At 54.2% G+C, this 15,838-nt stretch overlaps 3 protein-coding genes across 4 annotated transcripts; 2 read left to right on the forward strand and 1 right to left on the reverse strand.

The window, feature by feature from the left end:
• The first annotated feature begins 1,305 nt into the window (after positions 1 to 1,305).
• CALR (calreticulin) lies at positions 1,306 to 5,443 on the forward strand. The gene is made up of 9 exons (XM_024767642.1): positions 1,306 to 1,475; positions 1,842 to 1,943; positions 2,129 to 2,332; positions 2,778 to 2,872; positions 2,962 to 3,171; positions 3,254 to 3,367; positions 3,451 to 3,594; positions 4,460 to 4,552; positions 4,638 to 5,443. The coding sequence occupies exons 1-9, from the start codon at positions 1,385 to 1,387 to the stop codon at positions 4,836 to 4,838; spliced, it is 1,254 nt and encodes a 417-aa protein (XP_024623410.1). The 5' UTR covers positions 1,306 to 1,384; the 3' UTR covers positions 4,839 to 5,443.
• Positions 5,444 to 7,055: 1,612 nt separating this feature from the next.
• On the forward strand, positions 7,056 to 12,939 carry RAD23A (RAD23 nucleotide excision repair protein A). 2 transcript variants are annotated; one of them, XM_024767496.1, is made up of 9 exons: positions 7,056 to 7,335; positions 8,670 to 8,831; positions 9,000 to 9,181; positions 9,321 to 9,376; positions 9,510 to 9,637; positions 9,902 to 9,980; positions 10,104 to 10,234; positions 11,914 to 12,078; positions 12,161 to 12,939. In XM_024767496.1, the coding sequence occupies exons 1-9, from the start codon at positions 7,264 to 7,266 to the stop codon at positions 12,272 to 12,274; spliced, it is 1,089 nt and encodes a 362-aa protein (XP_024623264.1). In that variant the 5' UTR covers positions 7,056 to 7,263; the 3' UTR covers positions 12,275 to 12,939. The 2 variants fall into 2 exon arrangements, with proteins under 2 accessions (XP_024623264.1, XP_024623263.1); XM_024767495.1 differs by having other exon boundaries at positions 7,057 to 7,335; positions 10,101 to 10,234.
• Positions 12,940 to 13,455: 516 nt separating this feature from the next.
• Positions 13,456 to 15,556, reverse strand: GADD45GIP1 (GADD45G interacting protein 1). The gene is made up of 2 exons (XM_024767498.1): positions 15,189 to 15,556; positions 13,456 to 13,824 (listed from the first exon to the last, which is right to left on the reverse strand). The coding sequence occupies exons 1-2, from the start codon at positions 15,536 to 15,538 to the stop codon at positions 13,506 to 13,508; spliced, it is 669 nt and encodes a 222-aa protein (XP_024623266.1). The 5' UTR covers positions 15,539 to 15,556; the 3' UTR covers positions 13,456 to 13,505.
• Between the last annotated feature and the right edge of the window lie 282 nt (positions 15,557 to 15,838).

Below are 15,838 nucleotides of genomic sequence, written 5' to 3' on the forward strand. Positions count from 1 at the left end.
AATTCCTCTCTTTTCTGAGTCCCCACCACTAGAGGGGAAGCACCCCCTCCCCACCTTTTTGCCAGGATCCCCCCCTTCAGCAGTTTACTTCCACTTCCCAGGTCCAGAGCCAATTTGCTCAGAGTTTGGGAAAGCCCCACCTCTCCTTCCTCCTTCCTGCAGCCTAGGGGCAGGGAGCTGGTGTGTTACTTTCAGTCATGTGCCTCTGCCTTCCTAAGAAGGCTCTAGTGTCAGGGGTCCTGGCCACCTCCCTTAGACCTTATCTTCCCCACCATCCGTCCCATTTTCTCCCTCCCCAACGGAACCCCCTGCCCTCTCATCTTTAGCCGTTTAATTGCAAAAGCAGGCCGTTTGTGGGAGACCACAAGACTGTGACCCCTTTCATTTACCGGCTGAGGAGGGGATGGGGGGTAAAGGACAGGCTGCAATAAGGCGAACAACCGTAGGAGACCCAGCCTATAGTCACAACTTCGAGCCGTTCAGGGCTTCCTTCCCTCTGTCCCAGACATCCCTAAAAGCTTTGAAAGCATTTCTGCCGGCCAGCAGCTGGCCGGGGTCGCTCCTCTTGGCCTTTCAGGAGCTCCTGTGCCTTCAAAGAGGCTAAATGCCTTGCCCCAGCTCACACAGCAGCAGTCTGACAGGCTGCCAGGGAACTAGGGGCCGTACGGAGGAGAGAGCCGGCACTCCCCCCGCAGGCCTGCACGGCTCTGGCGCTGGGGTGAAGTGAAGCCCTAGGGCTCGATGCCCTCTGCCCCATCCTGGCGGGGCGGGGGGCGGGGGTTAAGAGAGAGAGAGGGAGAGAAAGAGATGGAGAGAGAGAGGGTCGGAGTGGTGGGGTTCCCCAAATTCAGGGTAGAAAAGGTTAGGAAAACCTTGCCTACCCATCCCTGTAGAGGGGATAAGTGGAGTCGATGCTGGAGTAGGGCCCTAGCTCTAAGCAGCTGCACCTGCTCTCGCGCGGATTCTTTAAACGCCTAGATCTCTAGCGCTGCTAGCGGGCGAGGGCGGGGTTGGGCCGAGGTCTGGTCACATGACCTGGCCTGAGGGGCTCAAGGCCCCCACTCCACCGGTGGGCGTCCACCACAACGCGTGGTCGACCTTCATTGGTCAGCGGTGCGGCCAATAGAAATCGGCCATCTGGGAACCCAGCGTTCCGAGGCACAGCCTAACTTGCTGAACCCACAAGGGCCCAATGGAAAGGCAGAGCTGTGGCCACAGACCAATGATAAAGTGGGAGAGGAGGGCCAAGAGGCCGGACCAGGTTGGTTTGAGAGGCGGCCGGTTATAAAATCGCACGGCTGGCGGCACCGTCCGTCCCTACTGCAGAGCTATTGCTGGTACAGTGACTTAAAGGGCCCGCGCGCCGCCGCCCCCTCGGCCCGCCATGCTGCTACCCGTGCTGGTGCTGCTCGGCCTTCTTGGCCTGGGCGCCGCTGAACCCGCCGTTTACTTCAAGGAGCAGTTTCTGGACGGAGGTAACGGCTAGTCCCGCCTTGAGGCCGTCCTAACGACGCGGCTGGCCCCCCAGCCCATATCTGCGTGTCGCCTGTAATTACTGCTCAGAGGACCAACACAGTGGTATTCAGGGGCTAGAGCCGCAGGCGATCTTTCCTTCTGCGTCCCTGGGGAGCGGGGAGGGCGCGGCGGCCTTCCGCGGCGGGAGTTAGGGTTCGCCCGAGAATCTTTTAAGCCACCAGAGATGTCAAGCTAGAGGTTGGGGTGGAGACAGTCGGGGGGAGGGGGAATCTCCTTCCTTGCCCCCAGCAGTTTGTAGCTCCTGGTAGATGTTTGGTGGGGGGTGATCAGCACCGCTACTCTGACCTGCCCCTTTGGTCCCTTAGACGGATGGACCGAGCGCTGGATCGAATCCAAACACAAACCAGATTTTGGCAAATTCGTTCTCAGTTCCGGCAAGTTCTACGGTGACCAGGAGAAAGATAAAGGTAAGAGCCTAGGGGTGGGTGCTCAGATCCAGGAGGACTTCCTGGAGGAAGCCCTAGTCACCACACAGTTTGGGTATCCCTAGAAGTAGAACAGGTGGAGGAAGGGAGAGTCGTCTGTATTTCCCATCCTAAGGGTCTCCCGGGGGTTGTTGCTGAGCCGTGATCTGACTACCGTTCCTTGATAGGGCTGCAGACAAGCCAGGATGCCCGGTTTTATGCTCTGTCGGCCAGATTCGAGCCCTTCTCCAATAAGGGTCATACACTGGTGGTGCAGTTCACCGTGAAACACGAACAGAACATCGACTGTGGGGGCGGCTACGTGAAGCTATTTCCAGATGGTCTGGACCAGACAGACATGCATGGAGACTCTGAATACAACATCATGTTTGGTGAGCGGGCCCCACCCTGATGCTGACCTCTGATTAGTTAGAGGGAGTTTGAAACCCCATGAGTTCTTTATAGCCCATGAAAAGTGGTCTTAAGATCATAGAAAACACTTAAATGGTTAAACATTTCTTTGGAGGAGAAGCTGAGAAAATAGTTACAGTTAGTAGCAACTTTCTATATTGTTATCGTTGATTTAAGACTGCTAATTTGCGCGATTTTATAAGGTAGGCATTTACTAGTTCTGCAAGTAAAGATACTGACTTCTAGAGCACTGATTTTTTTTTTTCTTTAAATCCCTAATCACGGTCCCTTAGAGATATCTGAATTTTGTCTTTTCACCTTGACAGACCTGAGTTTAAGAACCAAATTTTCTTTTTATAAATGGGTGGGAAGGGGTTCATAATGGTGGACAATCTCTAGTTCTGACTGGATCTGCTTCTCATCAAGGCCCGGACATCTGTGGTCCTGGCACCAAGAAGGTTCATGTCATCTTCAACTACAAGGGCAAGAACGTGCTGATCAACAAGGATATCCGTTGCAAGGTGTGCTCTGGGGGTGGTGACAAATGGCTGTAAGGGAAGGCTCAGAGGCCAGCCTGGTGGGCGGGGCACTGATCTCCCACTTCCTTCAGGACGATGAATTCACACACCTGTACACGCTGATTGTGCGGCCTGATAATACCTATGAGGTAAAGATCGACAACAGCCAGGTGGAGTCAGGCTCCCTGGAGGACGATTGGGATTTCTTGCCTCCCAAGAAGATAAAGGATCCTGATGCTGCAAAGCCTGAAGACTGGGACGAGCGAGCCAAGGTTGATGACCCTACGGACTCCAAGCCTGAGGTTCGTTCTTGGGCAGGGGCTCCCCATCATGGAGGGTGTGGAGGACAACTGGGCCAACTCTGACCTCCTAATGTACCTGCAGGACTGGGACAAGCCTGAGCACATTCCTGACCCCGATGCTAAGAAGCCCGAGGACTGGGATGAAGAGATGGATGGAGAGTGGGAACCACCAGTGATTCAGAACCCAGAGTACAAGGTGGGCCTGGGGTTCTGAGTAGGGCGGTACACAGTGGGGAACGCACTGATCTCCACTCACCCACCAGTTCACTTCTTCTGCAGGGTGAGTGGAAGCCCCGACAGATTGACAACCCAGATTACAAGGGCATTTGGATCCACCCAGAGATCGACAACCCTGAGTATTCCCCTGATAGCAACATCTACGCCTATGAAAACTTTGCTGTACTGGGCTTGGATCTATGGCAGGTGAGACACGGAGGGAAGAGAAGGATCCCAGAACCTCAAGTGCACAGGGTCAACCCAGGAGGAAAGGGACAAAGGAGGTCTGACTCCAAAATGGTGCTTTTTCTTTTTTTAAAGAAATTCCTGGTTTGTCCTTATGGCATTCTTACAGCACCCATTCTGAAGTTGAACTTACTAACTTCTTGGTACTTTTTCAAGTACCTACGGGAACCAACTCATTTTATTGCCCCCAACAACCTAGAAGGTGGTTACATAGTACCATTAGAAAATTAGGTTCACAGGGACTGAATTTTTGTCTGTTCTGTGCACTGATGTACCTTCTGCACCTAGAATGGTGCCTGGCACGTAGTAGGTACTAGAGAAATATTTAAAGAAGGGAGTGAGACCCCTTTTTACAGATGAAGAAACTGAGGTGCAGAGAGGTGAAGTCACCAGCCTGAGGTCATGTAGGCAGGAAATGAAAGAGCTGGTGTTGGAACCCAGGCAGCCTGTGTTTTTTTGTGGGTTTTTTTTTTTTTTTTTTTGCGGTATGCGGGCCCCTCACCGCTGTGGGCTCTTCCATGGCGGAGCACAGGCTCCGGACACGCAGGCTCAGCGGCCATGGCTCACGGGCCCAGCTGCTCCGCGGCATGTGGGATCTTCCCAGACCGGGGCACGAACCCGCGTCCCCTGCATCGGCAAGCGGACTCTCAACCACTGCACCACCAGGGAAGCTCAGGCAGCCTGTTTTTTAACTGCAACATGAAACTGTAGCATTGTGTAGTGGTTATGGGAATATGGGCGGGAGACCTTTTCGAGGCCAAGGCCAACAGGTATATCCCCTCTGACCATCCTTCCGACCACCCCTCTACTCCCTGGCCCCATACAGGTCAAGTCTGGCACCATCTTTGACAACTTCCTCATCACCAACGACGAAGCATACGCTGAGGAGTTTGGCAACGAGACATGGGGTGTTACGAAGGTGGGACCAGGGTCCAGTCTTGGGCTTGGGGGTGGGCAGGGCTGCCAAGGGAGTCTGGGCCCTGAGGTGTGTGGTTTGCACACAGGCAGCAGAAAAACAAATGAAGGACAAGCAAGACGAAGAGCAGAGGCTAAAGGAGGAGGAGGAGGAGAAGAAGCGCAAGGAAGAGGAGGAGGCAGACAAGGAAGAGGAGGAGGACAAGGATGAGGATGAGGAGGATGAGGACGAGAAAGAGGAAGAGGACGAGGAAGACGCTGCCGCTGGCCAGGCCAAGGATGAGCTGTAGGGGCCACGCCGCCGCCGCCTCCAGGGCTGGACTGAGGCCTGAGTGCTCCTGCCGCAGAGCCGGCCGCGCCAAATAATGTCTCTGTGAGACTGGAGAACTTTCATTTTTTTCCAGGCGGGTTCCAATTTGGGGTGGATTTTGTTTTTGTTCTCCCCCTCCCTTTTTTTTTTTTTAAGTTTTTTTTTTTTTAACAGGTGTTTTGTCTCTGATCCTCCTTCACCCCTCACCCCTGGCCTTCATCTTTCTTGATTTGACATCTTTGCTTTCTGCTGTCCCCTTATCTCCCCAGATCCCTTAGCTCCCCTCCAACTTGGGGACTCAGGGTGGGGTGTGGCGTGGAGGAGGAGCCCCAGGCCCAAGATTCCATCTGCTCTCCTTCCTGGATCCCACAGGGGGGTGGTAGGAGAAGAGGGTGGCATCACCAGCCTCCCAGCACTGAGGAAGAATGGGGCTCCTAAGCCCTGAGCTCTGACCTCCCTCTCTCCTTTCTCCCCTGCCCCCAGGACTGGGCCAGTTCCGAGTGGGGCAGCGGGTTCTAGCTCGGCTCATACTGAGAATGTAAGAACTACAAATGAAATTTCTATTAAATTAAGTTTTGTGTCTTCCTCCTGTGTTTCCTTTTGGGGTAGGTGACTCTTAAGTGAGGCTCATTTTGCAGCCACTACAAGTGTTGGTTGAATGTCCCATAAGGTTACAGGGGCCCTTGTTTATCCGGAGAACCCCAAACAGGTGGGAAAGAGTAACTATTCTAAGTGCCGTTACAAATACTTCACTTACTAACTCATTGAGTCGTTGCATCAAACTGGTGAGTTTTGGCTCTAGTACCAGTTGTGTTTGATGAGAGGAGACTGAGATTTAGTAAGAGGTGGGGTTTGAACCCACACCTTAGCCACCAACTTGTACCAACCGTTTTACACTGTGCCGCATATGTACGTCTTACCTATTAAGGAGCAAGACTACACAGAGCTATTGGACAGTTTTAAACACATTTTCTTAATATTAGCCAGTGTCAAAAGCTATTAATTCTCTTTATAGTCAAGGAGAAATGGTTCAGAAATGGTATCTAGCTTGTCCAGTGGTCTTCAGTGGCCAAGTCAGGATTTGAACCTCTTGAAGGGAAGGAGGTGGCACCAAGTGATGGTGTAAAGTGGCAGAGGAGAGTGTGGGCCCCTAAGGTTGGCCTAGGCCCACCTCTGCTGGGGTCCTGAAGGCTGCCACTTAATGTCCAGTGGGTGGTTGGGAACTGATGTCCCTTGTTGCCAGAGGTTAAGAATCCCTCAGCCAAGTCTGGCCTATTCTTGTGGAAGCTTCTTAGCTCAGGGCATGCAGTGAAGGGAGAAGCAGTAGGACCTGGTAACAGTTGGGTAATGAGTCAGGTGGCAGGCGACTGCCTGGTGTCCTACTTGGATGGGAATGTTGAGAAGAGCAGTTTAGGAGGCAGGTAATGGTCAGTTCAGGATTGCGGGGGAGAGTTCACCCATTAACTGGAAGATAAGACCATCACCTCCATCCTGTCTGCCAAAGCACCCTCTTCAGCTTCGGCCAATCAACTCTTCGATTCCTTGTTCCTTGGATAGGCCTCCTTTGAGCTTCCTGTGTCCTGAGGCCTAGCGCCACCCTTCTGGGAAGCCTCCAGGATTGGCGTATCCAGGGAAAGTTTAAGGAGAGAATTTTGTATTCGGTGTAGGGAAGCTACATCTTCCTTAAAAACTTTGGGGTCAGACTGGGGGTAGCTGGGTGAACAAAGTGATCAGGGAAGGAGCAGCAGAGACGTGGGGAGACCCAGGAGCTAGGACAGATTCATTCCAAAAATCCAGCTCTTCCCTCAGGAATGGATGGGACCACAAAATGGCCTCGTGTCCCCAGTTCCTTGGCCAAACGTGTTTACAGAGTTTTCGTTTAATTGTTGGTGACCTTTCAAGTATCCTTTAGTTCTTTCAGGGCTTGACAGGCTTCCCGTCAGGGTAGCCAGACCAGAATAAAACTCATTTGGAATGAGCAAAAAAACACGAACATTTTATGGAAGAAGTAAAAGTATAACAAGTACATGAAGAGTTCAACGTCAACAAATAAATGAAACTCGTAGGCTTGACACTGGGGACGTCGGAGCCATTTTGTGGCCGCATGACGTCACCGCTAACGGGCATGGCGTCACTCGCAGGAAGCCACGTGACAGTTGAGCGAGAAGCCCCCCCCACCCCCGGAGCACAGTTTAGTCTGCGCATGCCTGGCTCGAGGCCGCTCTCTTGTGCATGCTCACGAAGGCAAAGGGGGCGCGCTCAGGACACGTGCTGCGGTGGTCGGCGCGCGCACCGCCTGCCCCGGAAGCGGTCGGCTTACGGCGCGGCTGGGCGCTAAGATGGCGGCGGCGTGAGTTGCATGTTGTGTGAGGATCCCGGGGCCGCCGCGTCGCTCGGGCCCCACCATGGCCGTCACGATCACGCTCAAAACGCTGCAGCAGCAGACCTTCAAGATCCGCATGGAGCCTGATGAGACGGTGCGAGCCAGGCCGGAGCCCGGGAGCGGGAGCGACGGGTGCCGGGGATGGGGTGGGGGCGGGGAGGCCGGGATCCTGACAAGAGAGGCGGGGAAGACGGCGCGGCGCCGGGCAGTGCCCATTCTCCCAACGGGCCTGACTTTCCCAGATACCCTGATGGTCCCCGGCTCAGCCCCTGGTGGCTCGGGCGGAGCTCTTGGATCTCTCTCCAGGCGAGGCTCCACCCCCGGGGCGCCCGCCAGGCCCCGGGTCCAATGTCAGTGTCTTCGCGGGGCGCGGGAGCCGCGGGCTCGGATTCTCGGCCGGCCTGCTCTGGGATGGGTCCTCCGAGTTCCCAGCTTTGTAGGCTTCTCCTCGGGACATTGGTGGCCGAATCTGGGAGTAGTGACCAGGAGATGCCGGGTGATGACAGCAACGACGATAATAATAAACGGTCTTGAGTTTCAGTGGTCCGTGTTTGTTCTTCACCAGTCGCTGAGCGTTTTTATGTTATCTTACTAAATCTGCGAAGTAGGCTTGTCATTTGGGGACTCTGAGTCTCCTCACTTCACAGATGCGGAAACTTGGATTAAAGAACTTCGGTATAGTTGCATATGCACAAAAGCAAGTCATGGCAGAGCGGTTTCAATTCGGAGTTGCCTCAAGTGAGAGCCCACGGTCTAAACATGATGCTGTCCTTTTAGCTGAAAAGAGACTTAGGACCTAACAAACATATGTACTTGGCACTTTTTGCACAATTTCCCCCACGAGGGAGACATTGAAGTTCACTTTTTGTAGAAAAGGAAACAGACTCAGATTTTTTGACCAGCCTAACTTTTTGATTTGGGGCAAGTTGGTTAATCTGTCTGTACTTCTGTTTTTCTCAGATATAAAATGAGGCTAATGGTAACTGTTTCACTCAGTTAATATGAGGCTTTAATAAACTTGTGACCCGTGTACGTTTACAATAGAGATGTCAACTTAGGATTCTCTTAGTAAAGGTCACTCAGCAGCATGGAGTGAGGAATGGTCCTATCTCCCGTTTATTTTGATTTGCGTTTCATCATGTTTACATCATCTGAAATATGTGTTTTTTTTTCTCTCAAATGTCATCTCTATGAGAACAGGGACTTGTATTGAGTTTTGTTCTCTGCTGTATCGTCAGTGTTTAAAACTGCACCTGGCACATATCAGGTGTTCAGCAAATCTTCTGTTTAATGGTGGAATGGTCTAGTATGCTTGATTATGAAGCTTAGCTTCTCAGCCATCAGGGCATGCAGCCTCCCCCCTGCCCCCAAACTAGAAGGGAAGAGAGAATCTCGGGGTTTGCAGTGACTGTCTACCCCTTCCTCCAGGTGAAGGTGCTGAAGGAGAAGATAGAAGCTGAGAAGGGTCGTGATGCTTTCCCCGTGGCTGGACAGAAACTCATCTATGCTGGCAAGATCCTGAGCGATGATGTCCCCATCAAGGACTATCACATCGATGAGAAGAACTTCGTGGTCGTCATGGTGACCAAGGTGGGTGATGTATGCTGGTTGGGAGGATGGGTGGATTAGCTGGGGAGCTGGCAAAGAGCATGTGTGCCCAAGAGAGATTAGCCGTGAACAGGGTGGGGCTGAGATGTGGAAGGATGTTGGGGCTAGATAGAGTTACTGATGCCTGCTCCCTTTTTCTGGGTGTCACAGGCCAAAACTAGCCCAGGCACCTCAGTACCCCCAGAGGCTTCACCCACTGCTGCCCCGGAGTCTTCCACATCTTTCCCATCGGCCCCTGCCTCAGGCATGTCCAATCCCCCACCTACCGCCAGAGAGGACAAGAGCCCATCGGAGGAATCAGCCCCCACGACCTCCCCGGAGTCTGTGTCCGGGTAAGGCAGGGAGCAGCAGCCCCAGATTGGGCCCTGTCTTTCCGGCACATTTCAGCGCCCACGTTTGTGGTTCCACACACCTTGGGGGAGGGCAAGCCACCAGAAGCCAGGGTCCGATTTCTCTCTCTTGAATTTGCAGCTCTGTTCCCTCTTCAGGTAGCAGCGGGCGAGAGGAAGACGCGGCCTCCACGCTAGGTGGGTGGGTGGTCCCCAGAGCGAAAATGACTGGGTGCCCCAGTCATCAGCTGGGCCTTGTGGGGGTGTGGGAGGGCCTGGGAGCTGTCCTTCCCTCTCCTTGGTGACCCACCTTTTGCCACTCCCTCCACAGTGACTGGCTCTGAGTACGAGACGATGCTGACGGAGATCATGTCCATGGGCTACGAGCGGGAGCGGGTCGTGGCTGCCCTGAGGGCCAGCTATAACAATCCCCACCGGGCCGTGGAGTATCTACTCACGGTGAGGTGGGGCTGCTGCTGCCTGGGGAGTCCTCAAGGGAGCATGCAGGCTTCGGTGCCCTGCTGGCTGGTCAAAATCTGCCCCCAAAAGCCTTTGGGTTATGGTTCTAGCCAGGAAAGACCTCCTGCAGGAGCCTGGACATGAGCGATGGGGTGGACCTGTGGAGGGCAGAGCAGAGGCTTCACGTGTCTCCCGCCAGGGCTGAGTATGCAGGAAGGAGGCAGTGGGCAGTCTGTGCTTTGAACTAAATAGGACCCCTGACAGGGAATTCCTGGGAGCCCCGAGCCGGAACACGGTTCTGTCCAGGAGAGCCAAGTACCCGAGCAGCCAGCCACAGAAGCAGGTGAGTGGATTGGGAGGTGTGCATGTGGGGTGTCTGCTGTCAAGGCACCTGACTCATCCCAAGCCCCCATACTTCAGGGAGCCCAGGGTGGTATCTGACCACACCCTTTCCTCCTGCCAGCAGGAGAGAACCCCTTGGAATTCCTGCGGGATCAGCCCCAGTTCCAGAACATGCGGCAGGTGATTCAGCAGAACCCGGCGCTGCTGCCAGCCCTGCTTCAGCAGCTGGGCCAGGAGAACCCCCAGCTTTTACAGGTACAGGCCTGGGGGCAGAGGGAGTCAGTGCAGGTACCATCTTCCTTCTCCTGTGGGTACCACAGCCCCAGAGAGTGAGCCTGGCCCAGCGTGGTATGTAGGCATCTCTATGCTTGGAAAGCAGGACTAACGACAGCCTTCTCCTGTTCCGTGCGACCTAATTACCTACGTGGTTTCATGTAATGCTCTCAACCACTCTGTAAGGTGTGGGTGCTACTGTCATCTCCACTCCATGGAGGAAGATGTCAGAGGCTTGGAGCAGCCTGGCAACTGATGGAGTGTGTGTCTGCCTCCAGTCTCTGGATCCTGTGCTCTGGCTCCACTCTGCGTTTTGCTGTTGCTTTCTGAATGTCCATAGGGTTGTATGGGCAGCACCCAGGACTGCTGTGTGTGCCCTAGTTGGTTTCGGGACCACCGTGCTCAGCAAGGCTCCATCCTGTCCTTGAAGGTTCCTAGGCAGAGGGGCAGTGGCCCCTGGGTGTGACAGGGTCTCCTGGGTCCTCCTCTGTGAAAACCTGCCTCTCCTGGTTCAGGCGTCTGCTGCTTCTACCGCCGACTTTTCAGTCTCCTGTGCTGACTCCCGCTCACCTCCAGATGTTGGAGGGCCAGGGCTGCGCATCTCCATTTATCTGCAGTCAATCCTGGGGCTTTCAGTCTGTGGCGACCCTTAAATCCATATGACCAGTCTGGACCCTCTGGATGCCATGCTCTCCCGTGACTGACTTGATACCTCCATGAAAATGCTTTCTAGATATCCAAGACCAGAACAGATCCTCCCAGCCCTCCGTAACCCCACAAGGACCTGGGGTTGCTTGAGCCCCAGGCACTGGGGGCCTGCTGGGGTTGTCTCTCACCTGTCCTCTTTGCTCTACTTCCAGAACATCTCACTCAGCCCAGCCCCGCACTCCACCTCTGTGGCTGCCACCTAATCTTCTCCCAGGTCCCCTGGCAGCCACCACCCAGTTCTCTGCATCTGCACAGCCCCCACGGTCCATTCTCCACTAGGAGCCAGATTCCTGAAAAAGCACTTTTTCCTTTGATGTGTAAATTTTCAGATGTACATAAAAAGAGAGAGTGGCATATTAGAACCCCCAGATACGCAACACCCAGATGAGTTAATCTTTTTAAAAGGTACACAGATGTCTTTCCCTATTTAATCCTCACCACTGTGGTGTCCCGTCACACTAGAAGAAAGCATATCTGGTCCCTTCCTCTCTGATCTGATCTTCTGCTTCCTCCTTCCCTTCCTGGTTTACTGTTTTGCCACATGGATCTTTGCTTTTTGAATTTTCCAAATGGACCCCATCCCTGGGCCTTTGCACTTGATTTTTGCTCTATGTGGAGGGAAACTTCCTTCCCCATCCAACAGTTCACAGGGCCCTTGCTCCTGGCCTAAAGTGTCTTTCCCAGCCCAAGATCTACCCTAATGTATGTTACGCCCAGTATTTACATTGTAAGTTGCTGTCAACTTGCTTGCTTGTTTACGGCCTGCCTCTCCACCCTGGAACATCAGCTCCTCTAGGACAGGGCCCATGTCCACCGTGTGGCTCTTTGGCCAGAATAGACACCCTCTAAATATTTGCTGAGTGCATGAAAGAAAAAGCAAGGGCTGTAACAGGGACCTGGGGAAGCGGGGGACAAGGGCTGTGGGTCACCACCACTTTCTCTGTCTCCCACAGCAAATCAGCCGGCACCAGGAGCAATTCATCCAGATGTTGAACGAGCCCCCTGGGGAGCTGGCAGACATCTCGGACGTGGAGGGTGAGGTGGGCGCGATAGGCGAGGAGGCCCCACAGATGAACTACATCCAGGTGACACCGCAGGAAAAAGAGGCTATAGAGAGGGTAAGAGATCTGGCTGAGAGGGGTGACCTCATGGGTGGGCAGGGCCCCTACCTCTTGCTCATACCTGCCCATCTTCCCGCAGTTGAAGGCCCTGGGCTTCCCAGAGAGCCTGGTGATCCAGGCCTACTTCGCTTGTGAAAAAAACGAGAACTTGGCTGCCAACTTCCTCCTGAGTCAGAACTTTGATGACGAGTGATGCCGGGAGGCCAGGCCGCCCACCGCTCCCTCCTCCCCACCCCCAACTCCACAAAAGTTTTATAAAAGAAAAAAATATATATATATTCATGTTTATTTAAGAAGTGGAAAAAAAAATCAAAAACTAATAAAAACCAAAACACTCCACCCCAACTTCCCACTCTCCTAAAGTGGCCCCGCATTCCCATCTTGGCCTGAGAAGACCTGGGCCAGACAGCTGTCCTCCCATCCCCCACCCGAGCCCAGCCTGCTCCAAGGAGCTGGCAGGACTGGAGGTGACAGATGGGCCCCTCTTGGCCTCTGTCCCAGCTCCCTGCAGCCAGATGGAGAGGCGGCTGCTTGCTTCCCCATCCCCCCAAAGAGCCCCTGAGAGCTCCCCCACCCTCCTGCAGGGTGAGGGGTAGCTGGAGCTCCAAACTTTGATTCTCCATTGGAGTGGCCCAAATCTTTCCATCTGGGGTGAGCACTCGGAGGCCCAAGACCCCTCCATGGTCTGGCCTTGGCCTCCATCCTGCATCCTTTTGCTGGGGAGGAGGAGGTCTGGTTTGTCTTGCCTGGGGAAGGGGAAACATCAGAGTCATTCTGGAGGTCAAGGCCACCCCCCACCCCAGAACAGAACCGTGTCTCTGATAAAAGATTTTGAAGTGAATAAAGTTTTAAAAGCCAGTCCTGTGGTTTGTGCCTGCTGGGGCTTCCCACTCCAGCTTGTGTGGGTCTGGGGCTAGTTGGACACAGGAGATGTGGGAATGCCATGAAGGGGCACAGGGGTCTGTCAACCTCTGCAGATTGTGGCTCCCAGTGTCTTCACTCCCCCTCCCCCAAGCTGTCTCACTCCCAGGCAATGAGCCCCAGCCCTGGCTCAGCCTTGGAAGGGCTGCTTCTCCCTGCCCCCCACCATCATCACCACAGTCTGTTTTGGCTACACTTCCCCCCTGGTAATTGGCTAATTACTGGAGATTAATGTTGGTAAACAGAAGCCCTCTTCTCCTCTGCCATCTGCTCCTCCATTATTTCCCCATTGCATCCCCCTTTCACTCCCCCTGAAGCCCCAGAGTTAGTCGGCATGGCCTAGAGTCCCTAAGTGAGCAGAGTCAGGGAAGGGTGGGGATTCCCTGGCTCCAGGTGCTGGGGAAAGAACCAGGGTGCCCAGGGAGGGGTGTGATAAGAGAGGATGCAGAGCTCTTCAGGGGTGGGGCTATCAGGCAGCAGGTTTTATTGGGAAAGAACACAACTCAGGAGCTGGGTGTTGCAGAGTCTGCTGGGTCTTGGGCTGCAGCAGCGGCCATCGCAGCAGCTCGTGCCTCCTTCTTCTTTCTTTGTTTCTCCTCTTTGAGGCGCTTGCGATGCTGCTTCTCCAAGTCCTGCAGCAGCTCCTGGAAGCGGGCACTCCTCGGGTCCACGTGGTATCCCAGGCGCTCCTGGGCCTCAGCCTGCAGCCGAGCCCTCCGCTCCTTGTCTGCTTGCTCCTTCTCCCTGCGCTCCTGCTGCTGCCGCTGCCAGTTCTCAATCATCTGTGGCATCTTGGCCATGCGCTCTTCAATGAGCTGCTCCCTGCAGGGGAAAGAGAGTGGTCAGTGAGGGCAGCCAGAGCAGTACCCATCCACCCCACTCCCCACCCCCAAGCCTTTGCCCACATCCTGCCTCTCCCAAGGCCCCCACATCTCCAGATGAAAGACCGGGAAGACTTATGGTGACCATTAAAACTGCGAAGAAAAATTCTTGGCAAGTGAAGAGAGGCGGGGAAGAGAAACCAACATGTGTAGCCTTGAGCATGAGAGAACCAAGCCCCAGTAATTCCTAGGAGCAGACCCCAAGTCAACGCAACGTTTCCTTGAGCCGTCTACTGAATGTCGCATGTTATGCTGCGTGTTACGCCAGCTATTCCCACAGCTCACGCCTCCGTCCTACAGACATCACTGAGCAACCACTGTATGGCAGGCCTACTTCGAGGGACAGAAGTGAAGGCCAGAAATGGATTGGACCTTTCCCTCCAATCCTGTGAGTGTGTAGGTGTGAGTCACTGTCCCATTTTAAGAATTAGAAACATGAAGCTGAAAAGCCCCCTGGCAGGGTCAACTAGCTGGGATAACTGAGGTTATCAGAGAGGTGTTCACATCCTAACTCCACCGTTCACTACCTGACTGGACAAGTGACTTCACCTTCCTAGGCCTCAGTGTCCTATCTCTGAAATAAGGGTGGTTCCCTCTTCCTCTTAGAGCTGCTGTGAGGACAAGAACAATAAACACCGGGAACACACCTGCCTGCCTTTGGCTGCCCCCTCCGTTTGGTTAAGTGGCACAATCAATGTCCCTGGTCTTGCTTCCATTCTACTCCAAATCCTTCAGACCTGCCTCCAAGGCTGACCTCTGCCCTTGATTCCATGCCCCATCACCTCCCACTCTTCCCCAGCTACACTAATGTCCAGGCTGTTCCTTAAAGCACATTCCTACCTCAGGGCCTTTGCACCAGCTGTTCCCGCCACTGAGAACGCTCTGCCTACGATCTTCCTTTGACTACCACTCATCATTCAGGTTTCTGCTTAAACATTTAAACGTCAAATTCTCAGAGAGGCCTGAGGCTTACCAAACCGAAGTCTCCCTCAGGCATGCATTCTCCACCCAATTTTATTTTCCTAATGGCTCTCTGTCGACACCTGAAATTATCTTTGTTTTGTTCCCTGCTGTGTCCTCAGTAGGGGGGGCAAGGCCTTGCGCACAGTAGGCGTTCAGTAAAGATTTGTTGATGAATGACTAAATGAACTGTTATTCAGAAGTCTGTTTTGTATCTAGGTGAGGATTCACGTAAATACTGCATGCAAACCCCGCGATAAATTGCCCGATGGACTAAGTACTGCTATTGGGACACAGTTCACCCACGGCCCGCAGCCCCGCGCCTGCCCGACCGCACGCTCGCACCTGGCTTGTAGCTTCTGCTCCTCGGCCAGCTGCTGCACCCGCAGCGACTCCTGCATGGCCGCCAGGCTCGGGTACCATTCGCGCTCCTCAGCTTCCAGCTCGTGCAGCTGTTTCCGCGAAGGCCACAGAGAACCGGCGGCCACCCCGGAGGCGGCGCCATGCCGCCCGAACTGCTTAGCTGCATAGCGCGGCCCCAGCTGCCAGGGCGGGGTCAGTGGGTCATCCGGGTCGGGCCACCAGGGCCCCCTTGAGCGGCGCGGGGGCGGAGGCGCTCGGTAGCCGCGGGAGCCCGGGCCTAGGGTCGTCACCAACCCGAGCAGGCTGCGCGCCTGCCGTACGGGCGCAGCCATATTGGCCGTACGGGGTCCTCGCGAGTTGGCCGGGCTGGCCAAGGCGCTGCCTGCGCGTGAGGTTTGCTGAAGCCCCGGAGGAGGCCAGTAGCTTCCCTACTGCCTCTCTTCCCGGCAGGGAGGAGAAGAGGGGAGTAATATATTTTTTTACACATCTTCAAGTGTAATTTTAAATTTTATTGTAGCAGTTAATTTATTAAAGTCGTATTTAAAATTTAATTCTATATATTAAAAGTAGCACTTATGGGCTTCCCTGGTGGCGCAGTGGTTGCGAGTCCGCCTGCCGATGCAGGGGACACG

This window comes from Neophocaena asiaeorientalis, unplaced genomic scaffold (assembly GCF_003031525.2).
Source record: "Neophocaena asiaeorientalis asiaeorientalis breed wild unplaced genomic scaffold, Neophocaena_asiaeorientalis_V1.1 scaffold87, whole genome shotgun sequence".
NCBI classification, from domain to species: Eukaryota; Metazoa; Chordata; class Mammalia; order Artiodactyla; family Phocoenidae; genus Neophocaena; species Neophocaena asiaeorientalis.